Genomic DNA, 22,821 nt, shown 5'->3' with positions numbered 1-22,821 from the left:
CTGAAAATTGTAAGGACAAGGTCATATAGCTAGCACCCTAAAGATCTGACCATCTTTTTCTGTGCAGACAATTTTGTTTTAAAGAAAGAAACAAATCAGTACCTCAACTAGCTATCATAAGCAAAGCTCCCAAGAATTCTGAAGAAAATAATAATTTTCAATCAAGTACCCCAGAGCATGAATCCAACTTTTAATTAAAATTAATTTAATTAAAATAATCTCAAAAGTGAAAATATCTTATTTTCTCTTCTCTTGCAGAATGAAAATAATTTAAGAGATTGACAATCTGATTCAGGAAAAAAGTTCATTTAAAAATAAGTTTACAAAGCAGACTATCAAGGTCTGAATTGATAGCAAGTATTAAAACAAACTCTTCATATCTAAAGGGAAATCAAGTTTTTTAAAGTAGCATTTTTTACCAAAATGCAAACTGTATTTCATTTATCTCCAGAAGATGAAATGTTTCCAAAGTATATATGTATCAAAAATTCCTGATATTTTTAATTAGGTAGCCAAAAGAGATACATTAATATTATTCAAAACACAGACTTGTCACAGATTTGGTCCACTAAATGCGTAAAGGTGACATCACCATTTTTTTAATGTATGAAGGAAAATAGCAAGCCTGGATAAAAAGTATGGATGTTTAAGGAACATGAACAAAAAAAAACAATGACTGCAGATCATGCAGAACCATCACCTGCCAAACAAAATAAAAACAAAATATGTGTGACTCAGGCAAGGGGACTAATGAAAGGTTGGTCTATAAAGTTAAGATAGCCGAACAGAAAACTTAAAAATAAAGATTCCATGTATAGAATGAAGTAGACCTGGTGATTGAAGGAGAAAAGTCGTCATACTCATAGGAAGGAGAGAGATCAGAGCGACTGCCACTACCCTGTGAGAAGGGAATGTCCGAAGGACTAATTCCGAATTCCTTTACTCTGCAGCAGCAAAATACAGCAGCAAATTAAAATAAAATGTTCTCACAAAGACAGTTAAAATGACAACTATTTTCTTAGTATTTAATAGCATAACAAGAAAATAAATTATTTTTAAATTTAAACGTAAGGGAGTGCCAGCATATCTAAACCTGCAAATTTGAGTTAATGTATCACTAACAAAATTTAACAAAAACAGTGCTGCTTTTTGAAGGAAAGTATAATAGAAATGTTTTCAGAGGTTTAATTCCAGATTTCTCTTAGTTTAGTTAGTAAAATTTGGTCTACGTTCAACATTCTACTAAATTGCTCCTTTCATAATATCAAACCATTACAACTGTAATAGTTTAAATTATATACTGCTCATTATCTTACACTGCATACACACCAGTACTTAGAACCTAAAAAACACCACTTTTTTTGTTAAAACAATGTATCAACAGAAAAAGGTAAAATACTAAACAAAACGCATGGGGTAACTTTACACTGATAGGCATCTACTATATAACAACACACAAAGCTAACACCAAGGATTACACATATATAGCATACTAGAGATAGGTATTTAGTTTTTTGGAGGTGGCCCCCAATACTACCTTCATGTCAGAAGATCACCTTTTGCATTACACTCACTACCCCCTTGTAAGAAAAAATGTACAATGTCTTTTGCTGGAATCACTTTTGCAGCTCTTACTCTGTAAGAAGCAGAAAGGTCCAGCCACCCTGACCAAAGTGAATTTTCCCTATGTTACCTAGATGCCCCATACTGATAAGGATGGAAGTCACATGGAGCAGTCCAAGTTGGACAGATTTGCTATGAGCTCCCTTGATGCAGGCATAAGCACATGCAGCCTCTCAGAGGAAGCCTACTGCAACCCTTCGAACCTAGCAGTCCTTTTCGCCCAATTAGTGTCTAGCTGGGGGTCCCCAGACAAGCAGCAGTGGACAGAGTTCAGTCTTTACAATTTTTCAGAAAAGAAAAAAAAACGATACCAGGCCACTAGGTGGTGGCATTTTCTGGGGAAAAAAAAAAAAATCCAAACCAGAATTTCCAGTGGCTAAGGCGTTTGTTTTCCTCCTTTGTTCTCTGCAGCAAAGGAGGGGGGAAATCTCTGGGTTTTGCTGTAAAACCTTGGGCAGTTCTGACTGCAGGCACACAGGGGACGTGGCCACCCCATCGCCGCAGGCCCAAACTGCAGGAATTCCAGCTGGGGAAGGTCCTTTTACAGTTGCAACGGGGAGAGGTCAGCACTTGCAGAGAGCAGTACAGATCTCAGAGGTGATTCATCAGCCTCTGGAGGTGCTGGCTTCTCTACACTGGCTACAAAGCCACTGTTTTATTAACTGACTTCTCACTTAGGTACCCCAGGTATTACTTAGGATGCATAAAATTTGAGCCTCAGCACTTGCAGAATTCAACAAGAATACTTAGTATATAAATAAACTTCATGTTACACTTGGCAAACACACATTCTTGATAAATATACTTGGTAGGTATATAAAACAGGTTGACAACTCCATGCAATTCTAAGGGGGTGAGAAAGTATATTACAGAGAGGTATCTCAGCACACACCCCTGGAAATCATCATGAAAATCAACTCCTGTTACCTCATCAGAGGCTCTAGGAGATGGGGAACTTAAGGAAAAATTTCTTGTCAGTGAGGGTGACAGAGCACTGGAACAGGCTGCCCAGAGAGGTTGTGGAGTCTCCTTCTCTGGAGATCTTCAAAACCCGCTTGGACGCAGTCCTGTGCCACGTGCTCTAGGTGACCCTGCGTGTGCAGCGGGGTTGGACTGGATGATCTCTAGAAGTCCCTTCTAACCTTAGGCATTTTATGATTGTGTGATCATGAATACTAACCACCTCTAATGTAAGAGCTGATGTCTCCAGAGGAGGGGCAAAACTAATGAAGGCATTTTCCATATTCCCTGCCCTCCACACTATATCCATATAGATAATGGCTTAAGTGGAGTTTCTATTGATTCTTTTGTAGTGGTTGTAAAAAGCTGCAAATTAAATAAAATACGTGCCCTAATGAGTCTTTTGATCTTAATTTTATTACAAAACGCCAGTACACTTAAATTTTGGAAGTAACTAAAACAATTACACATCATGGAGCAACAGTATTCCAAATTTCAGAGATCAACACCTAGCGTAACTATAGACAATAGTATTTTCCATACCTATTTGCGTATCTCAATGTATTTAGGGTGTTTTCACATGATGCCATTCCTGGAGAAATTGTAGCAATCTGGAGAAAACACACCGCAAGTTAATAAATCATTTTGTAGAGATCAATTCAAATTAAATTTATTTTTGATCTCCAGTCTCATGGGAGATCTACAAAAAATTGTCCACGAGATACAGATGTTCTAATAATGACATCTCAAGAAGAGAAACATCAAGTCAAATCTTCGTTTTTTTTTTTTTTTTTAACCATATTCAAAGCATTAAGAATTGAAGAAAATTTCAGTTAATTTCCCCCATCTGACAGTTTTGGTAACACAGAATGTAAACGCAAAAATCTATTTGAAAAATAAGACCCCTCAAAAAGGGAAATATGCAACTCAGTAGAAAATAATTCTAATGGATCCCGGAAAAAATTACTAGATTTTTTTTTTTCAATCTTTGAAAGCTGTTCTCCATTCAAGCATACTTCAGGCTAATTGAAGAGATCTACACAGGCCACAGTCCAAAACAGTACTTATTAACATTAAAGTACATGTTTAAGTAATTTTCCTAAATAAAGGATTTTTTTTTTTCTGAGCTTGAAACTATCTGTAAATACTTTACAGGTAACTAAGGACTAGACATATTTGGAGTCTATCAGTCTTTCCTTTTCCAGTGAAAGAAAATAAAAAAGAAAGTGAAGATCTCACTTTCTTTTCAATACCCAACAAAAATAACGACGTGATCAGGCAACAGTGGCATCATTATTTGTCCTAGCTGCTCTCAGTAGTCTAGTTCTTTCCATCTGCACTCTCTTCAGAAGAGCCATAAAGGCACTGTCCAGGACAACCACCCCTATGATCCTACCCACTAACACCTTTTTTTTTTTTCTGACAGCACAGCATTACTAGACTGAAACTGATGGGAGTTTAGATAATCCTGGTCTTTTCTTTCATCCTGCTGCTGACATTACTGTACAAAGGCAGAGGTAATCATCCTGAGAATTTCTCCTATTGAGGAGAAAAGAAAAATACAGGGTGGGAGGAGGTTAGAAAGCCTAAAGCATCTGCTACCGTGTACACTAAGTTTCAACTCCTAATATGGGTACTCACCAGTTACTAAAGGAAAAAAAGAAGAAATGTAGGTTTAAAATGATCATATGACTACATGTTTCTTTATTAAGGTTCTCAAACTCCTTCCAGAGTCACTGTTATGTGAAACGTGCATCTCATGCAACTCTCACTTCCATTTAACGTTTAAAGGAGATGACACTTGGCAGCTGTCGGAATATCGGGGCCAGGGGGAGGTTGCAACTTCTTCAGGTGTACAAGAAACAGAATGACACTGAACGTGGGGCCTGCCATGCGGATACCTCCTCGAGCTGTGCACAACCCTGTGCACAAGACTCAGTCTGTTGAAAGCAACGCCCACTGAAACACACACACCCCGGTGCCCCCACAACCCAAGGACGGAAAGGACAGGAATTCTGCAGGCTCCCCTTGCTTTATATGGAACAGGGATTCATAGTTTCAGATGAGAAGTGGGGAAAGAGAAGCACCATCTATGGTCAAGAGGATCTTTAAGACCAATATTCAATCTGAATATTGAATCTATAGTGCTTATTAGCCAATATTTAATTTGAATATTCAATATTCAATTTGAATATCGAATCTGTAGTGCTTATTAGCCAAAGTGAGAATGATGTCCCTTTTGGGACACCTAAGTCTCCAGGCTCCTTCAAGCCTGTAAGACTGAGGAGTCTGGACAACTGCAGCAAGTGAATGGCTTGATACTGTTTAAAAAAATAAAACTATTCTGTGTAGCTACCTTGCAGATTTCAGCTGATGATACATTACTGAAAAAGGGATGCAATTTATACTAGAGCACATTTCCAGATTTCACAAAGAGGTTACAACTATTTAAAGACAATGGAAATAGTCTTTGAAACTATTTAAGGACAAGAGCTTTCGTGAAATTAAAACAACTAAGAAAACCCAAATCAACGTATTTAAGCACATCTCTTGGAAATAAATATATATTGTAAATGGATGCTCAATTTTCCTTCTGATAGAAGGCTACTGGATCTCTAAAGGGGAGATAATTCATGAAAATGAATTATCTTACATGTTCAATAAATAATATTCTCTTTAATTTATGTTGCCTATAACAGGCTAAAATATTTGGAGGAAACACTACCACTATTTGTATTCTACCTCGTAGCAGTTATAATAGTATTATTGTACCTGTAAAAATCTCCTATGCTGTATTCCCCCTACAATACTATTCTAAGAATATAGCAGTGATCTCTATAATAAACTGTAGAAATCTGCAAGAAAACTCCTCTTTATTGAATAACTCAGTTTGCATTTTTACAAGTTCCTAACACCACAGTTAATTAAATAGCTCTGTCGCAAACAAGCAACCAGTGTAGGATACCTACTCTTTTAATTCAATAAAATACTGTTCAGCTCTAGCAATTAGAAACCATGAAGATTTGCCATTTTCTTTCATTGTACATTTCTTTAGTAACTTTTTGCTACCATATCACATAAACTTAAACATAAACACGCCTAAATGCCAGGCACACCATGACAAACTGCAAATTCCACAACGGAAGGATAAATAAATTGTCTGGATAAAAGGAGATAAAGAAAGAATCAGAAGATGGATGCTGTTCCTAATAATGGTGAGGATACACTATTCCCCATACATGACCATTGGAGGGGAGAAATCCTGAAATCCTGGCCCCCTTCCAGGGTATCAGAGAGGATTGGAGACGATTCTCCTCCAAGGCTTCTCCTACATATGCTCAGAAACCTCTGGACAGGGAGCTTCTTCCTCCATCTGTATTGCAGGAAAAAAATAAGATCTGCAAAAGGGAGAGCTCAATTTATCGTAAAAATGTACACTCGGTTTCTTTTCTTCACTCCTTTTCTTTCCATCCTTTCCTTCTTCCTGACTTCCAATCATAATTCAGCATACAATGTAATCAACAAAATAGTTTTTCCCAAGTCAGTATTCTGAGGAAGAAACTTCACTAACAACACTCTTGATAAAAACTGAATTTACACATTAAAAGCAGAACACCACAAACGGTCCTATTTCCAGAAAACTCCACTGAAAAATAATAGGAAGAAAAGTAATGCCTCAAAATGAAAAGGTTTTCTTAACTCTAAAGTGATTACAGTTACTGGGGTGAGAAAATTAAAAATAATTCAATTCTATTTCCACTCACTTTCAGAAGCATTATTTTCCACTGTGATTCAGTACTACATTGAATATACTATTCAGGAAAATAAGCTTTATTTGGAACTAAACACCAGAAGAATTGACCAGGATTATTCTTGATGGCACTCTTAATGCATTTAAGCAGGATAAATGTTATGACAACTAAGAAGACCAATAATTAAATCAAAAAGCTTCACTAAAACAGAGACATTTTGTTAAAAGAGGTAATGGTGAGAACTTATAAATAATTCTGAAGTGTTAATACTTGTATGTACAGAGAGTATTTCCAGAAAGGCCAACTTTCCACATCCTTTTCAGTAGTGCAGATATATGTATGGTTTAGCTTTCTGATCCAGTACAGCATTTGTACAGCGTTCTCTCAATGAAACGAAAACAATCCTACATTTTCATAAGAAAACTCATGAAAGGACCACCACCCACTGTACTGACAGAGAATAAAAGATGAATAAAAAAAGGCTATTTTACCACCATTTTCAAACTAGGAGTGTGCTTAATAGCTAAATAGAAGATTAGGCTGACTTAACTCGGTGGTTTTCAGGCTATGGTCTGCAAAATTCTGTGGCTCCTAGACTAATTGCAAGAAATCTGTAAAAGGTAACAAACACAAACAGTCCAACAGTTGCTGTTCACCACAGAGATTCTGCACTTCCATAAAAAGTAATATTAAGAATGTATAAAGCCACTTGAAAGCCAGTGTTTTTATCTCTCCTTTCAACCATCTGGGAGAATTCTGCTTTTCATACCGTGCAAACACACATATATACAACTATCCATCCCATCTGCTCCAACTACTCCTTGCCTCAATAGCCTTTAGCATATTCTGATGCCTTTGATGTCAACTCTAAATTTGCCTGTCATTTAACGACTCTGCTCTCACCAGCATGCACACAGTAGACTCAGCCTTTCCCAAACTTCAGCTGAAAACTCTAATAAAATTAGGACATCTTTCAAAAAACAAACAAACAAACAAAAAAACCCAACTCAGACTTACCATACAGGTACGGGAGTTCTCTCCTATGAATGAATCTCTTAGCACCTGAGTAAGTTTACTTGCTCTGAAGGGTGTATGAGGTTTATTTCGGCCTAAGGCTCTAATGCACTCCTGAAAGAACAAGTAAGTTCTGTGTTTATTCACCTCATCACAAAGGAAAACATAAATACTGGAGATGCAACTTGAATTCATAAAATGCAAACTATGTATGTACAAATTTACCACTAAGGCTTGGATTCAGAAAATGTTAGGCTTTTGTCTCTCATTAAGTTTGGTGGAAAACTGGGAACCCACACACAACAGACCAAAATTTTTCTACATATCATCCAAAATATGTACACTTATTGTAGCTAACAAACTACAGGGAAAAAAAAAAGATGATGTTGACAGTAAATCTGAAGACCAACAATAATTTCTGATTATCAGCTGCAAAAGCCTGAACGATGTACAGCCTCCACCAACAGAAGAAGAGGGGTCTCTGAGATGTATTAACACTAACAATTAAAAGCAGTAGCTTTGATCGTTGACTCTACCACTGGCTTTCTTTACAGCTCAGAAGAAAACACTGGTGCTAAACTTTCTGAAAGCTTCCAGAGCTCACAAAAATAGTATAGCTCCATATTCATACACTCACAGCAGAAGACATCTGAAAACATAGGTCATTCCACATTTCACGATACAGTTAAAAGTTAAAAATTCAAAATAATGCATCCTCTTTTACTCACAACTACAGTATGAGCCTAAACTAATATTTGCAAATGATTACAGAGTTCCACTGAGAAATACTGCACAGAAGTAAAAATTACACAACTACTAGAGAACAGCTAAGTACAACAGTATAAAGCAAGATTATATTAATCTAAACATCACATTTATTAGCTGACATTAGATCTAGTACCAATGGGCAAAATAAATTATGTCTCGCACACAAAAAAAGGCTTAAAATTAAATTCCTATTCTGTTGTTGTCACCACTGTCACATTTTGGTCATTAATTCTTGTCCTTGGCTTTGCCTTAATACTTTTTGTCCACACATCTATTCCTATTTATAGTTTCCTTGGTACAATTTTAACAGAATTCTACACACTTTGTGTCTTTGAACTTCTTACAGCTGTACATCAAGAGCTGTTGAAATTAGCTTTGATTTTAGTAGGAGTAATGGATGGAACGCTTTAGTGCTACACATATAGTTCTAAAAGTTCAGCTACTCCTCCAATTGCAAATGTATCCTTGCGGCTTTTTGAAATTCCCTGGAAACAGCTTATTGCAAAAGCCAGGCTAGAAACTGCAGACTGATAATCCAAGAAAAGCACTGCAAGTGTGAAATAGCATAAAACAGAACTAAGAAGGGCGCAGACGGAAACTGCAATGATACAGAACAGAACAAACAAGGGCAGTTAGGCTTAAACTCATAGAATGGTTGATGTTGGAAGGGACCTCTAGAGATCACCTAGTCCAACTCCCCTGCTCAAGCAGGGGCACCTGAAGCACATGGCACAGAGTTGCAGCCAAGTGGATTTTGCTAAAGTGATTATTTAAAAACTCCCTAGCTGAATTCTATAGAATGAACACACCTTGGATGAACTGAAATACTGAAACTTCTTGAATTTCACATGCAAATGTTAAAAGAACTCAACATTTATAGGGGAACAAGGCAGTGCATTCCTTGAAATTTTTTTAATTCATTTGTGTGTCACTACTATACTTAAGGAGAAAAGCAGATTAGACAGGAAAGGGACAACAGATTTTGAGCAAGTGACATCATAAACTAAAAACAGTAAGAAATGTACATGTTTAATTTTTGATACTGTAACCAAAAAAATTGAAATATTTTAATTTACTGTAATGATTTTATATTGCTCACTTTGAAAAATTAAAATTGTATTCTTTGCTTAAGAATATGAGGATTATAGGAAGGCACTGCCAGCTTTCAGATCAATAGAGTTTTAACTATTATTGCTTTTCATCACAACTCAGAAAACCAGGTAGCAAAATGACAACACTACTTCCACGCAGAGACATTACAGAATTAACTTCTTATTCCAAAGATATGAACAGGTTAAAATATTCAACACAGAGACTGATATTAGCATGTCAACAGCAAATCTTGTGTTAGCACCAAAGACCACTCTTCAGAACATACTAGCTCAATTTGAACTTGATAATTAATAATTTAAGGGGTCTTAACTACCGATAAAGAAGCTGTATAATGTATTTGGGAATAAATGAGAAAGGGAGAATTAAAATTTCATCAAGAAAGAGATATGTGTTATTTTGCTGCTGTTTAGACCTCTACAAGACATTGACTTATTTTTATTTCCCCTTGCCCACATAGCGAATGCAGCAGAACTTTTAACTATTACTACAAAGATAAGTTATATGAAAATTAACTAAATATATTGTATGGGTACTGTACCAAAGGCACCAGGCAGTACAAAAGCTGCAAGCAAACTAGCAAAGCCAAACTAAAATAGTTTTATTCCATCTCATTTGAAAAAAGCAGTAGGATCAACAAAACATAACCTGCATGATTTATTTTGAGGCTAAATCAGAATAAACTGTAATTTTGGAATTATTGCTACCATTTTTTCAACATGCCATAAAATTCTGTAATGACACATAACAATTTTATGGCGTTTTGTGAGACCAAGTTATAGGTAGATACAAGTCTTCTCCCAAGTTTATATGGGTATAAAATAATAGACTCAATGATTTGGGGTTTAGATTCTTTATATAAACATCACAATGCTGCTGCAGAGAGAAGTTAACCTAAGCAAAGCTCAACAACAACAGAGATAAATTTGGGAGCATTCAAAATTACTGTTTACCCAACAGAGACTAAAAAAAAAAAAAAAAAAAAACAGACTTCCTTATTTAGCCTGGAGCACTTTAGAACTTTATAACACACAGGACAAAAATATTTTAAAAAATAATTATTTTTTAACAACTTTCTCCTGTTCTGGATTAACACATGTAAATCTGTAAAGGTCTAACAGTTGAGATGATTTGCTATACACAGTAGTCAAAAATGTATTCCACTTTAAAGGGTTATTTTAGCATATTTGTTAGTTCTTTCTACTGCTGTGTTGTTTTCTCTTGTAGTGAATTATTTAGAAAGCATTCATTGACAGTGGTAAACAAACATGCTCTAAAGGTGAATTTTATTTCAATCTGTTCTAAAAAACCTGTATCGATCTTAGGATCAATAATAATATGTCCAGTTAGCATCTCCGACCTTCATTAACAAAGTAAACTATCACTTCTCCCATTACAGGTGTATATTAGAAAAGACTTCCCATCAGTCACTGTGCGTGCGTGTTTGCGTGTGTGTGTGTTTGTATGTGTTTTTAAGCTACATGAAAGCTGACACACACTGTTTCTGCAATGTTTCTACTAGGTAATTACCAAGTGTACTTTCAGGCATTTAGAGGAAAATCAATACACTATTTTACCTGTCACATGAGTAGTCAATGTAGACAAGCAAAGCCTGTGAAAACACCCATTTTAATAGTCACTGCTATCATACAAAGAAGGCTTCCACCTACTCAGATACAGTCAAAACATTTCAGTTACCTTGAGCGCTAAAAGGCTCTTGTTTATTTCAGCACCTTCCAGCCGCGTCTGCCTATCTGCACTGGAAGTGTCTGCTCCTCTTTCATTTCCAGCCAAATCAATCAGAGAAAATTTACCATGCAATTTCCCTTTCCTTCGCAGAATAATCTGAAACACTGCATGGCTTCGAGATGAGTGCGCATTTGCAGAAGTCTGACCAGATGTCCTTCAAAGGAAAGGAGAGAAGGGAAGGACAGATGACTACTAGCTGGAACACATGAGGGATTGCACATGTTAAATATACTAAATATACATATTAGAATAAAATACTAAATATACTTGGAATGTTACTTTTTCCAAGGTAAAGTTCTCTGTCTTCCTATACATGTTGACAGTTTGTCTAGCATACGCCTGAACACTACAGATACAATCCCAATAATATGAACATACTATAGTTAGGTTTTTCCATCTCTTCAAATAGAAATGGAAGATTAATAGTGTTCTACCTTTCTCTTAAAAGGCAAATAATATCTTCAAATGAATCAGATCTTCAAATATCTCAGGCTATCAGACAGCTAACATGTAAATTGCCGATCACATTTTTTATCTGAAAAAGCAGCAGTCTCTGTGAAAGACTCATTTTAAAAACAATGAAACTGGATTTTAACCAAAAGTAAAAATATTAACCTCTGTCACCACATATCAAGGCATGCCTTAGTTCTAAAGAACTAAGAATTGGACAGAATTCCAGATTATTAATGATGTGAAGTTAGGTCAGTGAGCTGGTTACATAAATGCATACAGCTTATACCCTGTAGAAAAATCAGTTCTTATTTCTCTCTGAGGCAAAGCAACTGTGAACTACCTTAATTCAAAAGGCAGGCAAACTCAAAAAAAAAAAAAAAGAGAGAGAGATGTTCCGATTCTTTAATTTACAATGAAAAACTGGTGGAAGCCATGGGAAATACCTGCAGCTATTGCCTATTTCAATAAGTTTCAGAACATCCTCAACGCATTTGACTTCCCGTTCCTGTAATCCCACCACTTGAACTTGCTGTTTACCATCTTCTAACACTCTCAATTTTGTCTTCCTGTTCAACAAGTCAAAAACCTTAGGGAAGAGGAGGGAAAAGAAACCAAATAGTTAAAACAAAGGAGCTTTAACTCATTTTATTTCAAAACCAATATCAAAATATTGCAAAGCATTCCATGCAAAGACACAACTGGAAAACACAAGAAGTTTTTATATGACATGCTCACAATCCTTCTTTGCAACAAAAAAATTTCTCCTTCCTCAGAAAAAGGCCAAGTACTTACCTTACCACTGTAGATCTCAAAAAATGTTGCATATACTTGAAGTTCTAACTTCTTATAATTTGGCTTCTTTAGCATTAAAAACACATCTCGAGCTGTGAATATATTTACAAAATTAAAAAAAAAAAATCTTGTTATGTATTTTCACTTACAGGGTCATTCCTACATAATACCCTATTTTACAACCTCTCTCATATTTTGCAGTAAAACTTGTAGTGTCAAGTCAACCAAATCTAAAACACTGCAGTTAAAACTAAACACATTTCAAGATACAGAAGATCCTGAATTGGTAACTCCCTTATTGATCAGTTACATTTCTTATATTTTACAAGTAATCTACATATATCAAAAAAAAAAAAGACTTTGCATTTAAGAATTACTTTTGATGATTATCAAAGCACCTGTAATAAAAAAGATAAAGGCCTTTTATTTGTACAACAGCAAGTAGAAAATTCGTAGACTTCATGTAATTTGCCTAAAGCCAACAGACCAATAAAGTCACTCACCTGCAAGTGCATATATTCCTTTAGAACAATCTTGGTTCTTTCCTGAAAAGTCACCACCCATAGTCTAAATTATAAAAAAATACATATATATAAGTATCACAGAATTGTAACTTACACATTTGTGACTTATTAGAAGTAATTTAGTTAAATCATTCAAAGAAATAGGTGGATGTGTAAAAGAAATACTTACATGGGTTTTTCCGCTGCCTGTTTGTCCATATGCAAAACATGTGGCCATTCCCCTTTCAAATACTGTCTCTACTAATGGTCGTGCCGTAAACCTTAAATGCAAAAGGAAAAAAAAAAACAAAACCAAAAAAACTCACAGTATGTAAGAAGCTTTAAGATGCCACTACCACAAGGCCCCTATCCATTTTACCATCACAAAGAACATCTCCGAACTAATCCTGAACTACAAGCTACCAGTTTGAAGCCATTAGAATATCCTAAATGATTAAGCAAAAGCTACAAGATCTCTCCCATTGATTTTGAATATATATATACATATACATATACACACACACATATATATATACATATATATATATATAAAATCTCTTAAGGCCCAAGAAGAACATCCTTGTTTTAATGATGCAACATAGCACTACTAAATACATAGAGTGTGCAGTTCCCTAAACATAGCATTAGAAAATACAGAAGTAGGACAGTAGGACAGATAAACACTTAGAATTTGTCAATACAGAAATTCTACTTTTCAACTCAGCTTCCAAGTTTTACTTGAGGTGACAGTCTGCCAAAGTAGCATTACGCTTCTAAATACTCTAAGAACGTACATACACTGAAGAAAGGTTCCAAGAAAACATACACCCTAGCTCATAAGAAAATAAAAATACAGCGACTCCTAAAGGATTATTTGGCATGTTAGAGAATCACAGAGTATTGCTTTTCTATTTTAGAAAAATAATTTATTCTTAAAAAAGGCACTCCTAGTACTCCTACTCCAGCTGCTTATCACCACTATTTTATTAACATCTCCAAAAGCAAAAGGTAACTCTAACAGAGGAAGCATCAATAAATTTTCTTTTTGAACTTCTTCCCAATATTTACACACTATATATGCTTAGTGACAGAAACAATGATGATTGTTTAGAAAAGAAAGGTGTTACAACCTCATCTCACGCTATTTAAAAATAAATATGAGATAGCTTACAGATATAATATGGAAAACACTGGCCGAGGAAGCCACTAAGGCTTATGCAAAATTTGAGTTTAACCAAATCATTTATTTTTAAAATAAATTTAAAGCAATCTATTCACTAAAAAAAAGCACAATACATTAAATCCATTTGAAGCCAATTAAACATAGATATTTTGGCAGTTTATAATTCCGGGGCTTAACTATACCTACTTTAAAATAAGGCAAAATACATTGCCTGTAGTTTTTAAATCAACAGACAGATCAGTTCAAGCTCAGATGTGTTTTTCAGCACTACGGAAAACTTGCAACGCTGTGGTGATTCATGGATTCAGACATACTTACAACACATCTTAAGAAAAAAAAAGTAATAAAGAAAAAAAGAAAAAAAAAGGGCAGAGCACTTCTCCCTGTCATACTGAAGAAACAGCATTTTAGCATGCTGAAGAAAATGGAAATAACTTAACACCCACTGTAACCCTGAAATTCTGGTGAGAGTGTACTATGATTCCCATCTTGCTCTTAATCCTTGTAGTACTGAAGGTCTTAAAATGGATTATCCTTCAAGCAATAATCATCTCTGGGTCCTAATATGGCAGAAGAAAGAAGCCTGTACTACTACACAGACTTGACATTCACTCCTTCAGTATGCATACAAACGCCTTTTAGCATTTTCTTGTATTATCATGAACTATGCAATCAATAAAAATCATCCAGAAGAAATGCAGTACAAAAATACTATAAATCTTGAAGTGCAAAAACAAACAACAACAACAAAAATAACAAATCTGTAAGCAAAACAAAAAACAGCTTTCACAGTTAATCACTGTGTTTGCAACTATAAATGAGAAATAATAGGAAAGATGAAGATTAGGGGATTGGTTATTAAGCAGATACTATTCCAAAAGGCACATCACCAGCCAGATGGCTCTCCCACAGATTTTCCGTATTGAGAAAGAAAGGATGATAGAGGTAGAAAAATTGCAGAGAGCAATCTCTAAGGGCATAGTACTGCTGAAGTTTACTTCAGAAGACTCTCTAATAGCTAAACAGGCTTTCTTTTTGCTCTCTTTCCCATCCCAAGCATTAAACACCAATTTTGATTTTCAATGACTTCTTATAATTCTTTTATCAAGTATTTTCTCTTAGGGACAGACAAAACATTAGCCTCCAACATCCATCAGGAGACAAGACTGATTTTTACTTTTCTTTTTACTTTTTCTTTTACAAGATTCTTCTCTTCCATTCCTCTCTAAGGCTATGGAAAGCACTTCTCAAACATAATGAAGCTTATCTTAAAACAAATTCCTTCCTCAATCAACATTCTTTACAAAAAAATTCACAGCATTTAGGCTGTGTATAAAGCTTTTAATTCTGTTTATATTTGCCTGCTACTGTTACCTACTTACTGACTTGGAACACACAGATAAAGAGCTTGTTCTAAACAAAATAACTCAATACTTGGTGGACTATTTTCAAAGCACCGTGTGCATTAGTCTGTGCCAACTGGGAGAGTGAAACAGAGGAATAAAAGAGAAAAAAATAGATCCAAATACCTTTGGGATGTCTGTCTTTTTTTTTTTTTTTTTTTGGTATCAGAAAGATATAACTTTTTGAGTAAGTTCAAACCTGCACTTGTTACCCTGTACACTTATGCTCCATCATCTAGATTGCTTCCAATAGCCAAACCTGCCCAAATGTCTCAGAAATACACTTTCTCCCCACCTTCTACTAATTTGTTTCCATCGGTTCTCTTTATCTTATATTAAAACTGCAAGCTCTGTGAAATTGGAACTGTCCTTTTGTTCCAAGTTTCTAGAAGACCCAAAATTGTAATTTTTGCAGGTGCTACATGGATAAAAACGGTGTCGCATGGATACAAAAACTGAGTAACTCTGAGTAAAACAGAGAGCCAATGAAGCTTCTCAAAAATTCAGTAGCTGAGATAATGGCAAACATTATACACTATAGTCCAGAAAGGCAGAACTGCTATACATTCAATACAAGTAGAGATGAGAATGCAGATGGAAAATTCAGTATAAATAGAGTTAAAACAAAAATACCCAGACAGAGGTATGGAGGTAGCAATACATATATCTCATGACATAGAGAAAAAGAGTGAAGTCCATGATCAAGATGAGCCCACAGTTATTGACATAGGAGATAAATGAGAAAAAAAGCATAATTTTCACAGAAAAAAGCATATACACATACCTGTAAACCATTTCATTAGGAGCCGTGTCATCAAAGGCATAATCAAAACGAAAAGTTTGGTTTTCTAGGTACCTTGTTAAATCCACCTTTTGTTTTGGTTCATGTACCATCACAACATCTTTACTAGGAATTGTTATTACATCAAGGTCTTTCATTAAAGTTTCTATAAAATAAGTGAAATATACATATATATATATATAACTAGCAACATTTTTACATATTTCATTGTTTACATCCTTATAACATCTAAGATAACACAGCTCCTCCAAATAACAACATTGCAATGGACCTGAGCTCCTGATACCTAGATAGCAATCTGCTAAGTATGAGGTTGTATTAGAAGTACTCCAAAGTTGATTAGAAAACGGACATCACTAATTACAGCACTATCACTGTAGATTGGAACATACTCTATAATAGCATACAATGGATTCTGCAATGGATTTGAGTCTTTTCCCTGTGGTTCATGTACTGTTCTACTGATTACTACCACACGCTTTGAGTTTTAGAAAAAAATGCTCTTCTGGAGACACTGGACTCTACAGTCTAATGCTGCTTGTACTGTCAAACTTAAAAACACAAAGAAATCAGCTTGCTCCCAAGATTTTTTTATTTTTAATTTTATACATTTTTAAGCTTTTTAAAAAATCCTCAAAACTAAAGTCTAATATTCAAAGCTTCCAAAAAGAACTATCTTGCCTGTATCCTAATATAGATTTTCCTTTGTAGATTACTGCTGAACCCAAAATTTTAAGTCATTACTACAGAAATATTTCAGATCAAAATGCTTCATAATAATTGTCTCGTAAGCAGAAAAAGATGAAAAAACTAATGATGCTTCCCATCACTGGAAGTGAACAAAAGCCATCTAGATGCGATTTCAATGCCGAGTTCCCAGGTTATAATTACTACACAGCCCTACAATTTACAGCTAATTGCATGAGATACAAGTCAGCAAAACACAGAGAATTCACTGAGCCATGATACGCACAAAAATAAAGATCCTTTGTACATATAGTCAAGATCGCTAATGTGTCCTACTTGCATTTCTATGTAAAATTTCTTAAGGCATACGATTCAACAATTTGATGTGACTTTATAAAATCAGATAGAAATTATATATAAGCATAGTGACCAAACAGTACCATGGTTACCATTGCATGACATTACACACAAGCAGGAGTATGCATTCATGCCTCTATATAATCAAATTTCAACTGTACTGCCATAAAATAAAATGTAATTATTCTGCAGTAATCATAGAGGAGAAACAAAGAACATTAGTGAAAACAGATATATGAAGCTCAATTCTTTGCAGCAAAAGGTTTTAGCTAAAGCAGTCAACATTTTTTTCTTAAATGATTGTTTGCAATAAGACATTTACCTCCTCCCAGCAATTTGTTGTGACAATATGTTTCTCGCTGACGAAAATTTAGAATAATGTCTCTGAAAATCCCTGTATACTCCTCAATCAACAATTAGTGCTGACAATGCCTGAAGACTTTGATGAGGATACCATGTTTGTAAAACTGACAAAAACTACTTTTTTTACATCTGATTTAAACATGATTACACATGATTTGAACACCTTACATCACTTCAAAATACAGAACATGAAAAGGGAAAAACTATGTTTTTGGCATGTTACTACTGTAATAATAAAGGAAACAACGTATTTGTATTCTTCCTCTTCAAGGAACTAAGCACTGACATCTTTAATTCTTTTTTTAATTCTTCAATTTTAACACGTGGATTGAGAAATACGGTTTCTTGTGAACTTTCAAAATTTAAGTGCATGTTCATTAATTCCTCTGCATTATAATTTATTCTTAAGAATGCAAAGTTACTTTAGTCTCAAGCTCATTTTTCACTTAGACACTCATCTTCCTACAAACTTCTTAGAACTGTTTTCACAACAGGCTCCAAGTCATCAATATCTAATATATGCAACTTGCACACAATCAAAACCCACTTTTGAATTATAACTCATGCTTCATGACAGCTTATTGTCACTTACGGTAATTTCCCTTTCTTAACTTCAGTACAGATAGAAGGTAGCCTTCCCCCAGTTTTAATGGATTGCTAAGCCACACTTCATTCAAGATAACCTAAAATACTAAAATCAAAATTGAACTATAGGAACTGTGTGTTGAATGCCCTGATTACACGGATTATGCACAAGTTACAATTAACCGAATTTGGTAGCTATTCATTCCTTTTAGGTGAAATAAAAAGAGGAGGACAGGAAAATATGGGGAATTAAAAAAAAAAAAAAAAAGTAAAAAGAGTCAGGAAAGCAACAACATGGAGGGAAAAACTAAGAAAAAAAACCCTATCTAATCTATCTATACACTAACATCAATTTATCTTTTCCTTTTCCCATAAAGTCCTCCCATACCCCCGCCCCAGATATGCTTGCTAAAGAATTCCTTAATGTCTACTTCTGAGAGTACAAGAACAATAAATACATCCTATGTTTTTTCAGAGTTACAGTGATACTGAACCCTTTAGCTAACAAAAAGAGAGGGAAATAAATGTGTTTCAAAGTGAAAATCAGCTTTACTGAATTCAGATAGGTTCTAATTCAGAAGAAAGTGCAATTCATAATTTACAAGTGGAAGTAAAGAATTTCATGGAGAAACTTTGCAGGATTCAATAAGAATTGAAACCCTAAATGCTTTCCTGGAACAAAAACACTAGTTTGGTGAACAGACAGTAAGAAAAACTTCACAATGTTCCTATATATCCAAACAACCTAGTAGGGACTGATTCCAATACCTATAGTGTTTAGTGCCATTTTATATGTCCAGCCCTAAGCTACAACTTCAGGAGATACAAGTCTCCAATTTGTCTGTAATCCACTATCCCCGTGAGAATGTCTTGGATACCCTTGGGTACCATCATGTCATAAGATACCTCTGTTTAAGGAACCCTAATTATTCCTGCAATGTTTGATTCAAGGCCACTTGGAACTATAAAGATACGTGTAAAAATGTGTGGAAAAAAATTGTTGGGTAGCTCACTGATCAGGACATCATTTAAAGGGTGGTTAAGATACACTTAAAAAGAATTATATTCCTAAAGTAGAATAAAACTGGTCAGGAGATTCCAGCTGAATTGATTTCCAGATCAACTAAATACATCTTAGATGACCTTGGAAGAAAAAATGTACTGCTCTCTGTGCCTTGGCTTCCCACCTATAAAACAGGGATAACTTTTCACCCAGTCTTTATCTAGTTATCTATAAATCTATGCATTTTTTCATTCTGTCATTCATACCAACTAGCATTTCAGTATGTGACTGGCATTTTTACATCTCTTAATATAAATAATATTATCAGAAGTAGCTTTCCAGAGAAAAATCCCTGCAAAAAATATATATGGTCATACCTTTTTTATTGAGTGGTCGTTTTCGTACACAAACACATATCCTGTGTTCATCAATCTAAAAAGAAAAGAATCTTTCAGTGAATTACACCCTAATACCAGTTAGACAATATTTTATCTCTACTTTTTAAATGAATTAAAAGGTAAATGAAGAGACATTTACAAGACAATGAGTCACCTGATCTTGCAAAAGTATCTGCACAATAAACATGAACCAAAAAGGGAAAACCATAAATGAAGAAAAAAAAAAAATACTCCCTTGCATCTAGATGCCTATTCTATAGAGGATGCTATAGAATACTAGGTACATCTTGAAACATAACCAAAAAATACAGTTGTATTAGCGTAGATATGCTAACAATGGAAATTGTCAGGATCATATTGATTTATACAGAGATATTCAACTTCATTTCAGAATTCTTCTCTTCCAGCTTCTTTGTAAATCAAAGACTTCAAAGACTGAATGTCAATCTTTATACTCAACTAGGTTTTTCATAAAAGAATTATTAATTTCATATCATAACTTCAATGCCTACTAGTTGCAGTATCAAGTTACTGAAAAAATAAAATCACAATATAAAGAATACTAAAATATATTAAACTGCCTATTGATATTTATAAACACAAGTATATTCAAGTTTTTAACAAATTTAAAAAAAATCAGAAACAAAGGGATGAAAAAAATCACAATTCCTATGGTACTTACAGGATCTGCAGTTGTTAGTGGTCTATAATCCAAACTTCCCCTGAAATCTCTTATCATACACATAATCTCATAATTTGGGTTTGTAGCATCAACATCCTATGAAAATAAGCAACAGAAGTTCCAATAATACACTTTTTTTTCTGAAATGGATTTGTTTAAATACCTTCAAATTAACTTATAAAAAATACACATTAGCTGAAATTTTCATATTTCTGCACAATATTTTGAACTACTGCACAATAACATATAGGCTACATAATTCTGCTTATTTCTTTTTTTAAGCTGAGATACAGCAGTTCAATGGACAAATGGCTAGATTCTAGTAACAGAGATACTACAAAACACACTGCAGAATACAGTACAAACATCCCAGCAGCTCTAAACGCACCCCTGTTGGATCCAAGCTGATTATGAAATGATATTGATCCTATTACTAGCTAACTCCTGAGTTAATTCCTGAAGTTACTTATACATTGGAAAATATTTCCAGCACTTGAAGTTCCAACAAAAACAAAGGCAACCCCCAGGATACATGATACAGGAGACTATGTCCAAGCTTGCAAGTCTTCCCATCCCTAGAACTGAAGCCATAAGTAATATAGTTAAAAGACAAATAAGAGTTTTTACACAATTTCAGGGCATCCTAATGATGGCACACATGGCTAGCTCTGGTGCTCAGACCTTACTAACATTTGCACAGCACCCAAAAAATTAGCTAAATCTGCTTCTGGACTGGTTATAGAAGCTAAAACTGCATGTAGAAATGGGATAGGGGCTTTCACACAACACTGAATAAGGAGTTAATAAATCCAAAGAACTAGCTTAAGCCTCTGCATCTGTGACACGGTTAATCCTCAACTCAGATAAATCTGTGCCTTGGTAATCAGAAGGTAACTGCACCTGTAAGCTTTTCCCTCTGATTACAGTGAACTAAAAAATACTTATCAAAAGTAGCAGAATGAAAAAAATGCATTAATGCTGAAATATTTCCCTCTACAATACAGAAATGGCTATTGCTTCTTATGGATACAGTGCTTGCCTAATATTCTTCAAACTCTAGTTACAGCTCTTCCTTGTTTGAGGACAGTGACTGCCTAATTATTTCTGTGTTTTACAACAACACAGAACACCTAAAGCAAAAGAATAGATAAGCAAATTATCAAGACAAATAAAACTTCCTCATGTGGGAGCTAAAGACTCAAATGCAAAGAAAGTCTTCTTGGAAGTGAAAAAAAAAGGAAAGAAAGAAAATTCTAGGTGTAGTAATATGTCAAAGAATTTTGGTATATAAAACAAAGATATTTGTTTCTCACAGACAAAGACACAGTAACGTTTTCTATTTCTTTAAATGGGTGAGAATCAAGAGAAAACAAATTCCACACACATCATTTTAGGTCAGCTTAGTCGTAGTAGTTCTTATGTCATTAGCGGATTGGTAGGACCACTTTAGGGAAACTAACACATATACAGAGGTCTGTCAACAAGATTATGCTACTAGCTTTGCTAAAACTTTTACACAATTGTGACAGAAAGTCATTAAATATGAAGAGATTTTCTAACCGGATTAGCAACTTCATTTCTTTCACTGAAGTTTCTAACAACTTGCTGCCAAGTTGCCAGCATGATGCAAAGCTAAGACAGATTTTAAGAAAAAAAAATCATTATTCAAACCTGAGTCTCAAATACTTCTACTAAGCTTCAAGAATCAGATAGAACAATTTATCACAATGTTGTGGTACTTCACCCAGAATAACTACCTTACCTAAAGGCCAAAGTTTTGATTATATCTTGCCAGTGTATCTGCCCCCAGAAACAGTTATCACCTGTACTTGATTTTTGAGTAACTACAATTGATAAGGTGTTACAGAAATTACAAGCAATGATTTCTGCAAGACGGGGAAAACTATTTAAAATAAGTTACCAAAGCAATGCAACTATGCACCAAAAAAAATATCAAATTGTATATAGGATGCAAACATTTAGGACATATACATATAGGATGCAGACTGTAACAGTTTATAAAAATTATTGAAGACTGCAAAAAGCACAAGAATTCTGCATTCATCTTCTCTTACTGAAATACGTTTTCTGTCTCTAAGCTAGAAATACTAACCTGAGCTCTTTTTTCTCTAAGTTCTTGCTGCTGTAGCCTTCGTTTTTCACGTTTCTCTTGCAATTTTTCAACCTCTTTTACGCAATTAGATTTTCTACGTGCTTAAAGAAAATGATGAATATTTAAAAATATTTTCAGTTTGTTGCATGAATTATTTACAACAGAACAATCATATTAAATAATTTAGTAATAATTAGAATCTATGTATTTATATCAACTTATCAAGCAAATCTATATTAGTATAGAATTAGTACAGCAACTTAATTTCTAAAATTCATAAAATAACTTAATTAGAAAAAAATCATGTGACAGGACAATAATTACACAAATAAAAATAAAGCAAAATGATCCTCAAAAATTATTTGGACAAATACATGTGATCTCTTGGTTTGAATTTGAAGAAAGAAATAGGCAAATTAAAAAAGAACAGCCATGATTAAAAAAAAAAGACAAAGGAAAAATAAACTCCAAATGTTAGCATGACTAGGACAATATTGAAGGTTTGTTTAGCCACAGCACTC

The 22,821-nt window shown here is 34.5% G+C and overlaps 1 protein-coding gene across 2 annotated transcripts in view; it reads right to left on the bottom strand.

Moving 5' to 3' along the window:
* KIF2A (kinesin family member 2A) overlaps positions 1 to 22,821 on the bottom strand; it is a 33,928-nt gene that overhangs the window by 6,667 nt on the left and 4,440 nt on the right. Inside the window, exons 5-16 of one of the 2 annotated variants that reach the window (XM_088533161.1) lie at positions 22,301 to 22,401; positions 20,188 to 20,283; positions 19,485 to 19,539; positions 16,095 to 16,257; positions 12,915 to 13,005; positions 12,725 to 12,788; positions 12,222 to 12,313; positions 11,873 to 12,015; positions 10,926 to 11,130; positions 7,353 to 7,463; positions 3,127 to 3,194; positions 831 to 944 (exon numbers count right to left, since the gene is read on the bottom strand). In XM_088533161.1, coding sequence (XP_088389287.1) covers positions 831 to 944; positions 3,127 to 3,194; positions 7,353 to 7,463; positions 10,926 to 11,130; positions 11,873 to 12,015; positions 12,222 to 12,313; positions 12,725 to 12,788; positions 12,915 to 13,005; positions 16,095 to 16,257; positions 19,485 to 19,539; positions 20,188 to 20,283; positions 22,301 to 22,401 — 1,303 coding nt within the window. The remainder of the gene's footprint in view (positions 1 to 830; positions 945 to 3,126; positions 3,195 to 7,352; positions 7,464 to 10,925; positions 11,131 to 11,872; positions 12,016 to 12,221; positions 12,314 to 12,724; positions 12,789 to 12,914; positions 13,006 to 16,094; positions 16,258 to 19,484; positions 19,540 to 20,187; positions 20,284 to 22,300; positions 22,402 to 22,821) is intronic. The other variant, XM_088533162.1, reaches the window with a different exon arrangement.

The sequence above is a fragment of the Tinamus guttatus genome, unplaced genomic scaffold (genome assembly GCF_059628265.1).
Source record: "Tinamus guttatus ecotype Peru unplaced genomic scaffold, ASM5962826v1 Tinamus_guttatus_pri_ptg000488l, whole genome shotgun sequence".
NCBI classification, from domain to species: domain Eukaryota; kingdom Metazoa; phylum Chordata; class Aves; order Tinamiformes; family Tinamidae; genus Tinamus; species Tinamus guttatus.
Note: the sequence above shows the minus strand (reverse complement) of the source record. Positions and strands in the feature narration are given on the sequence as shown.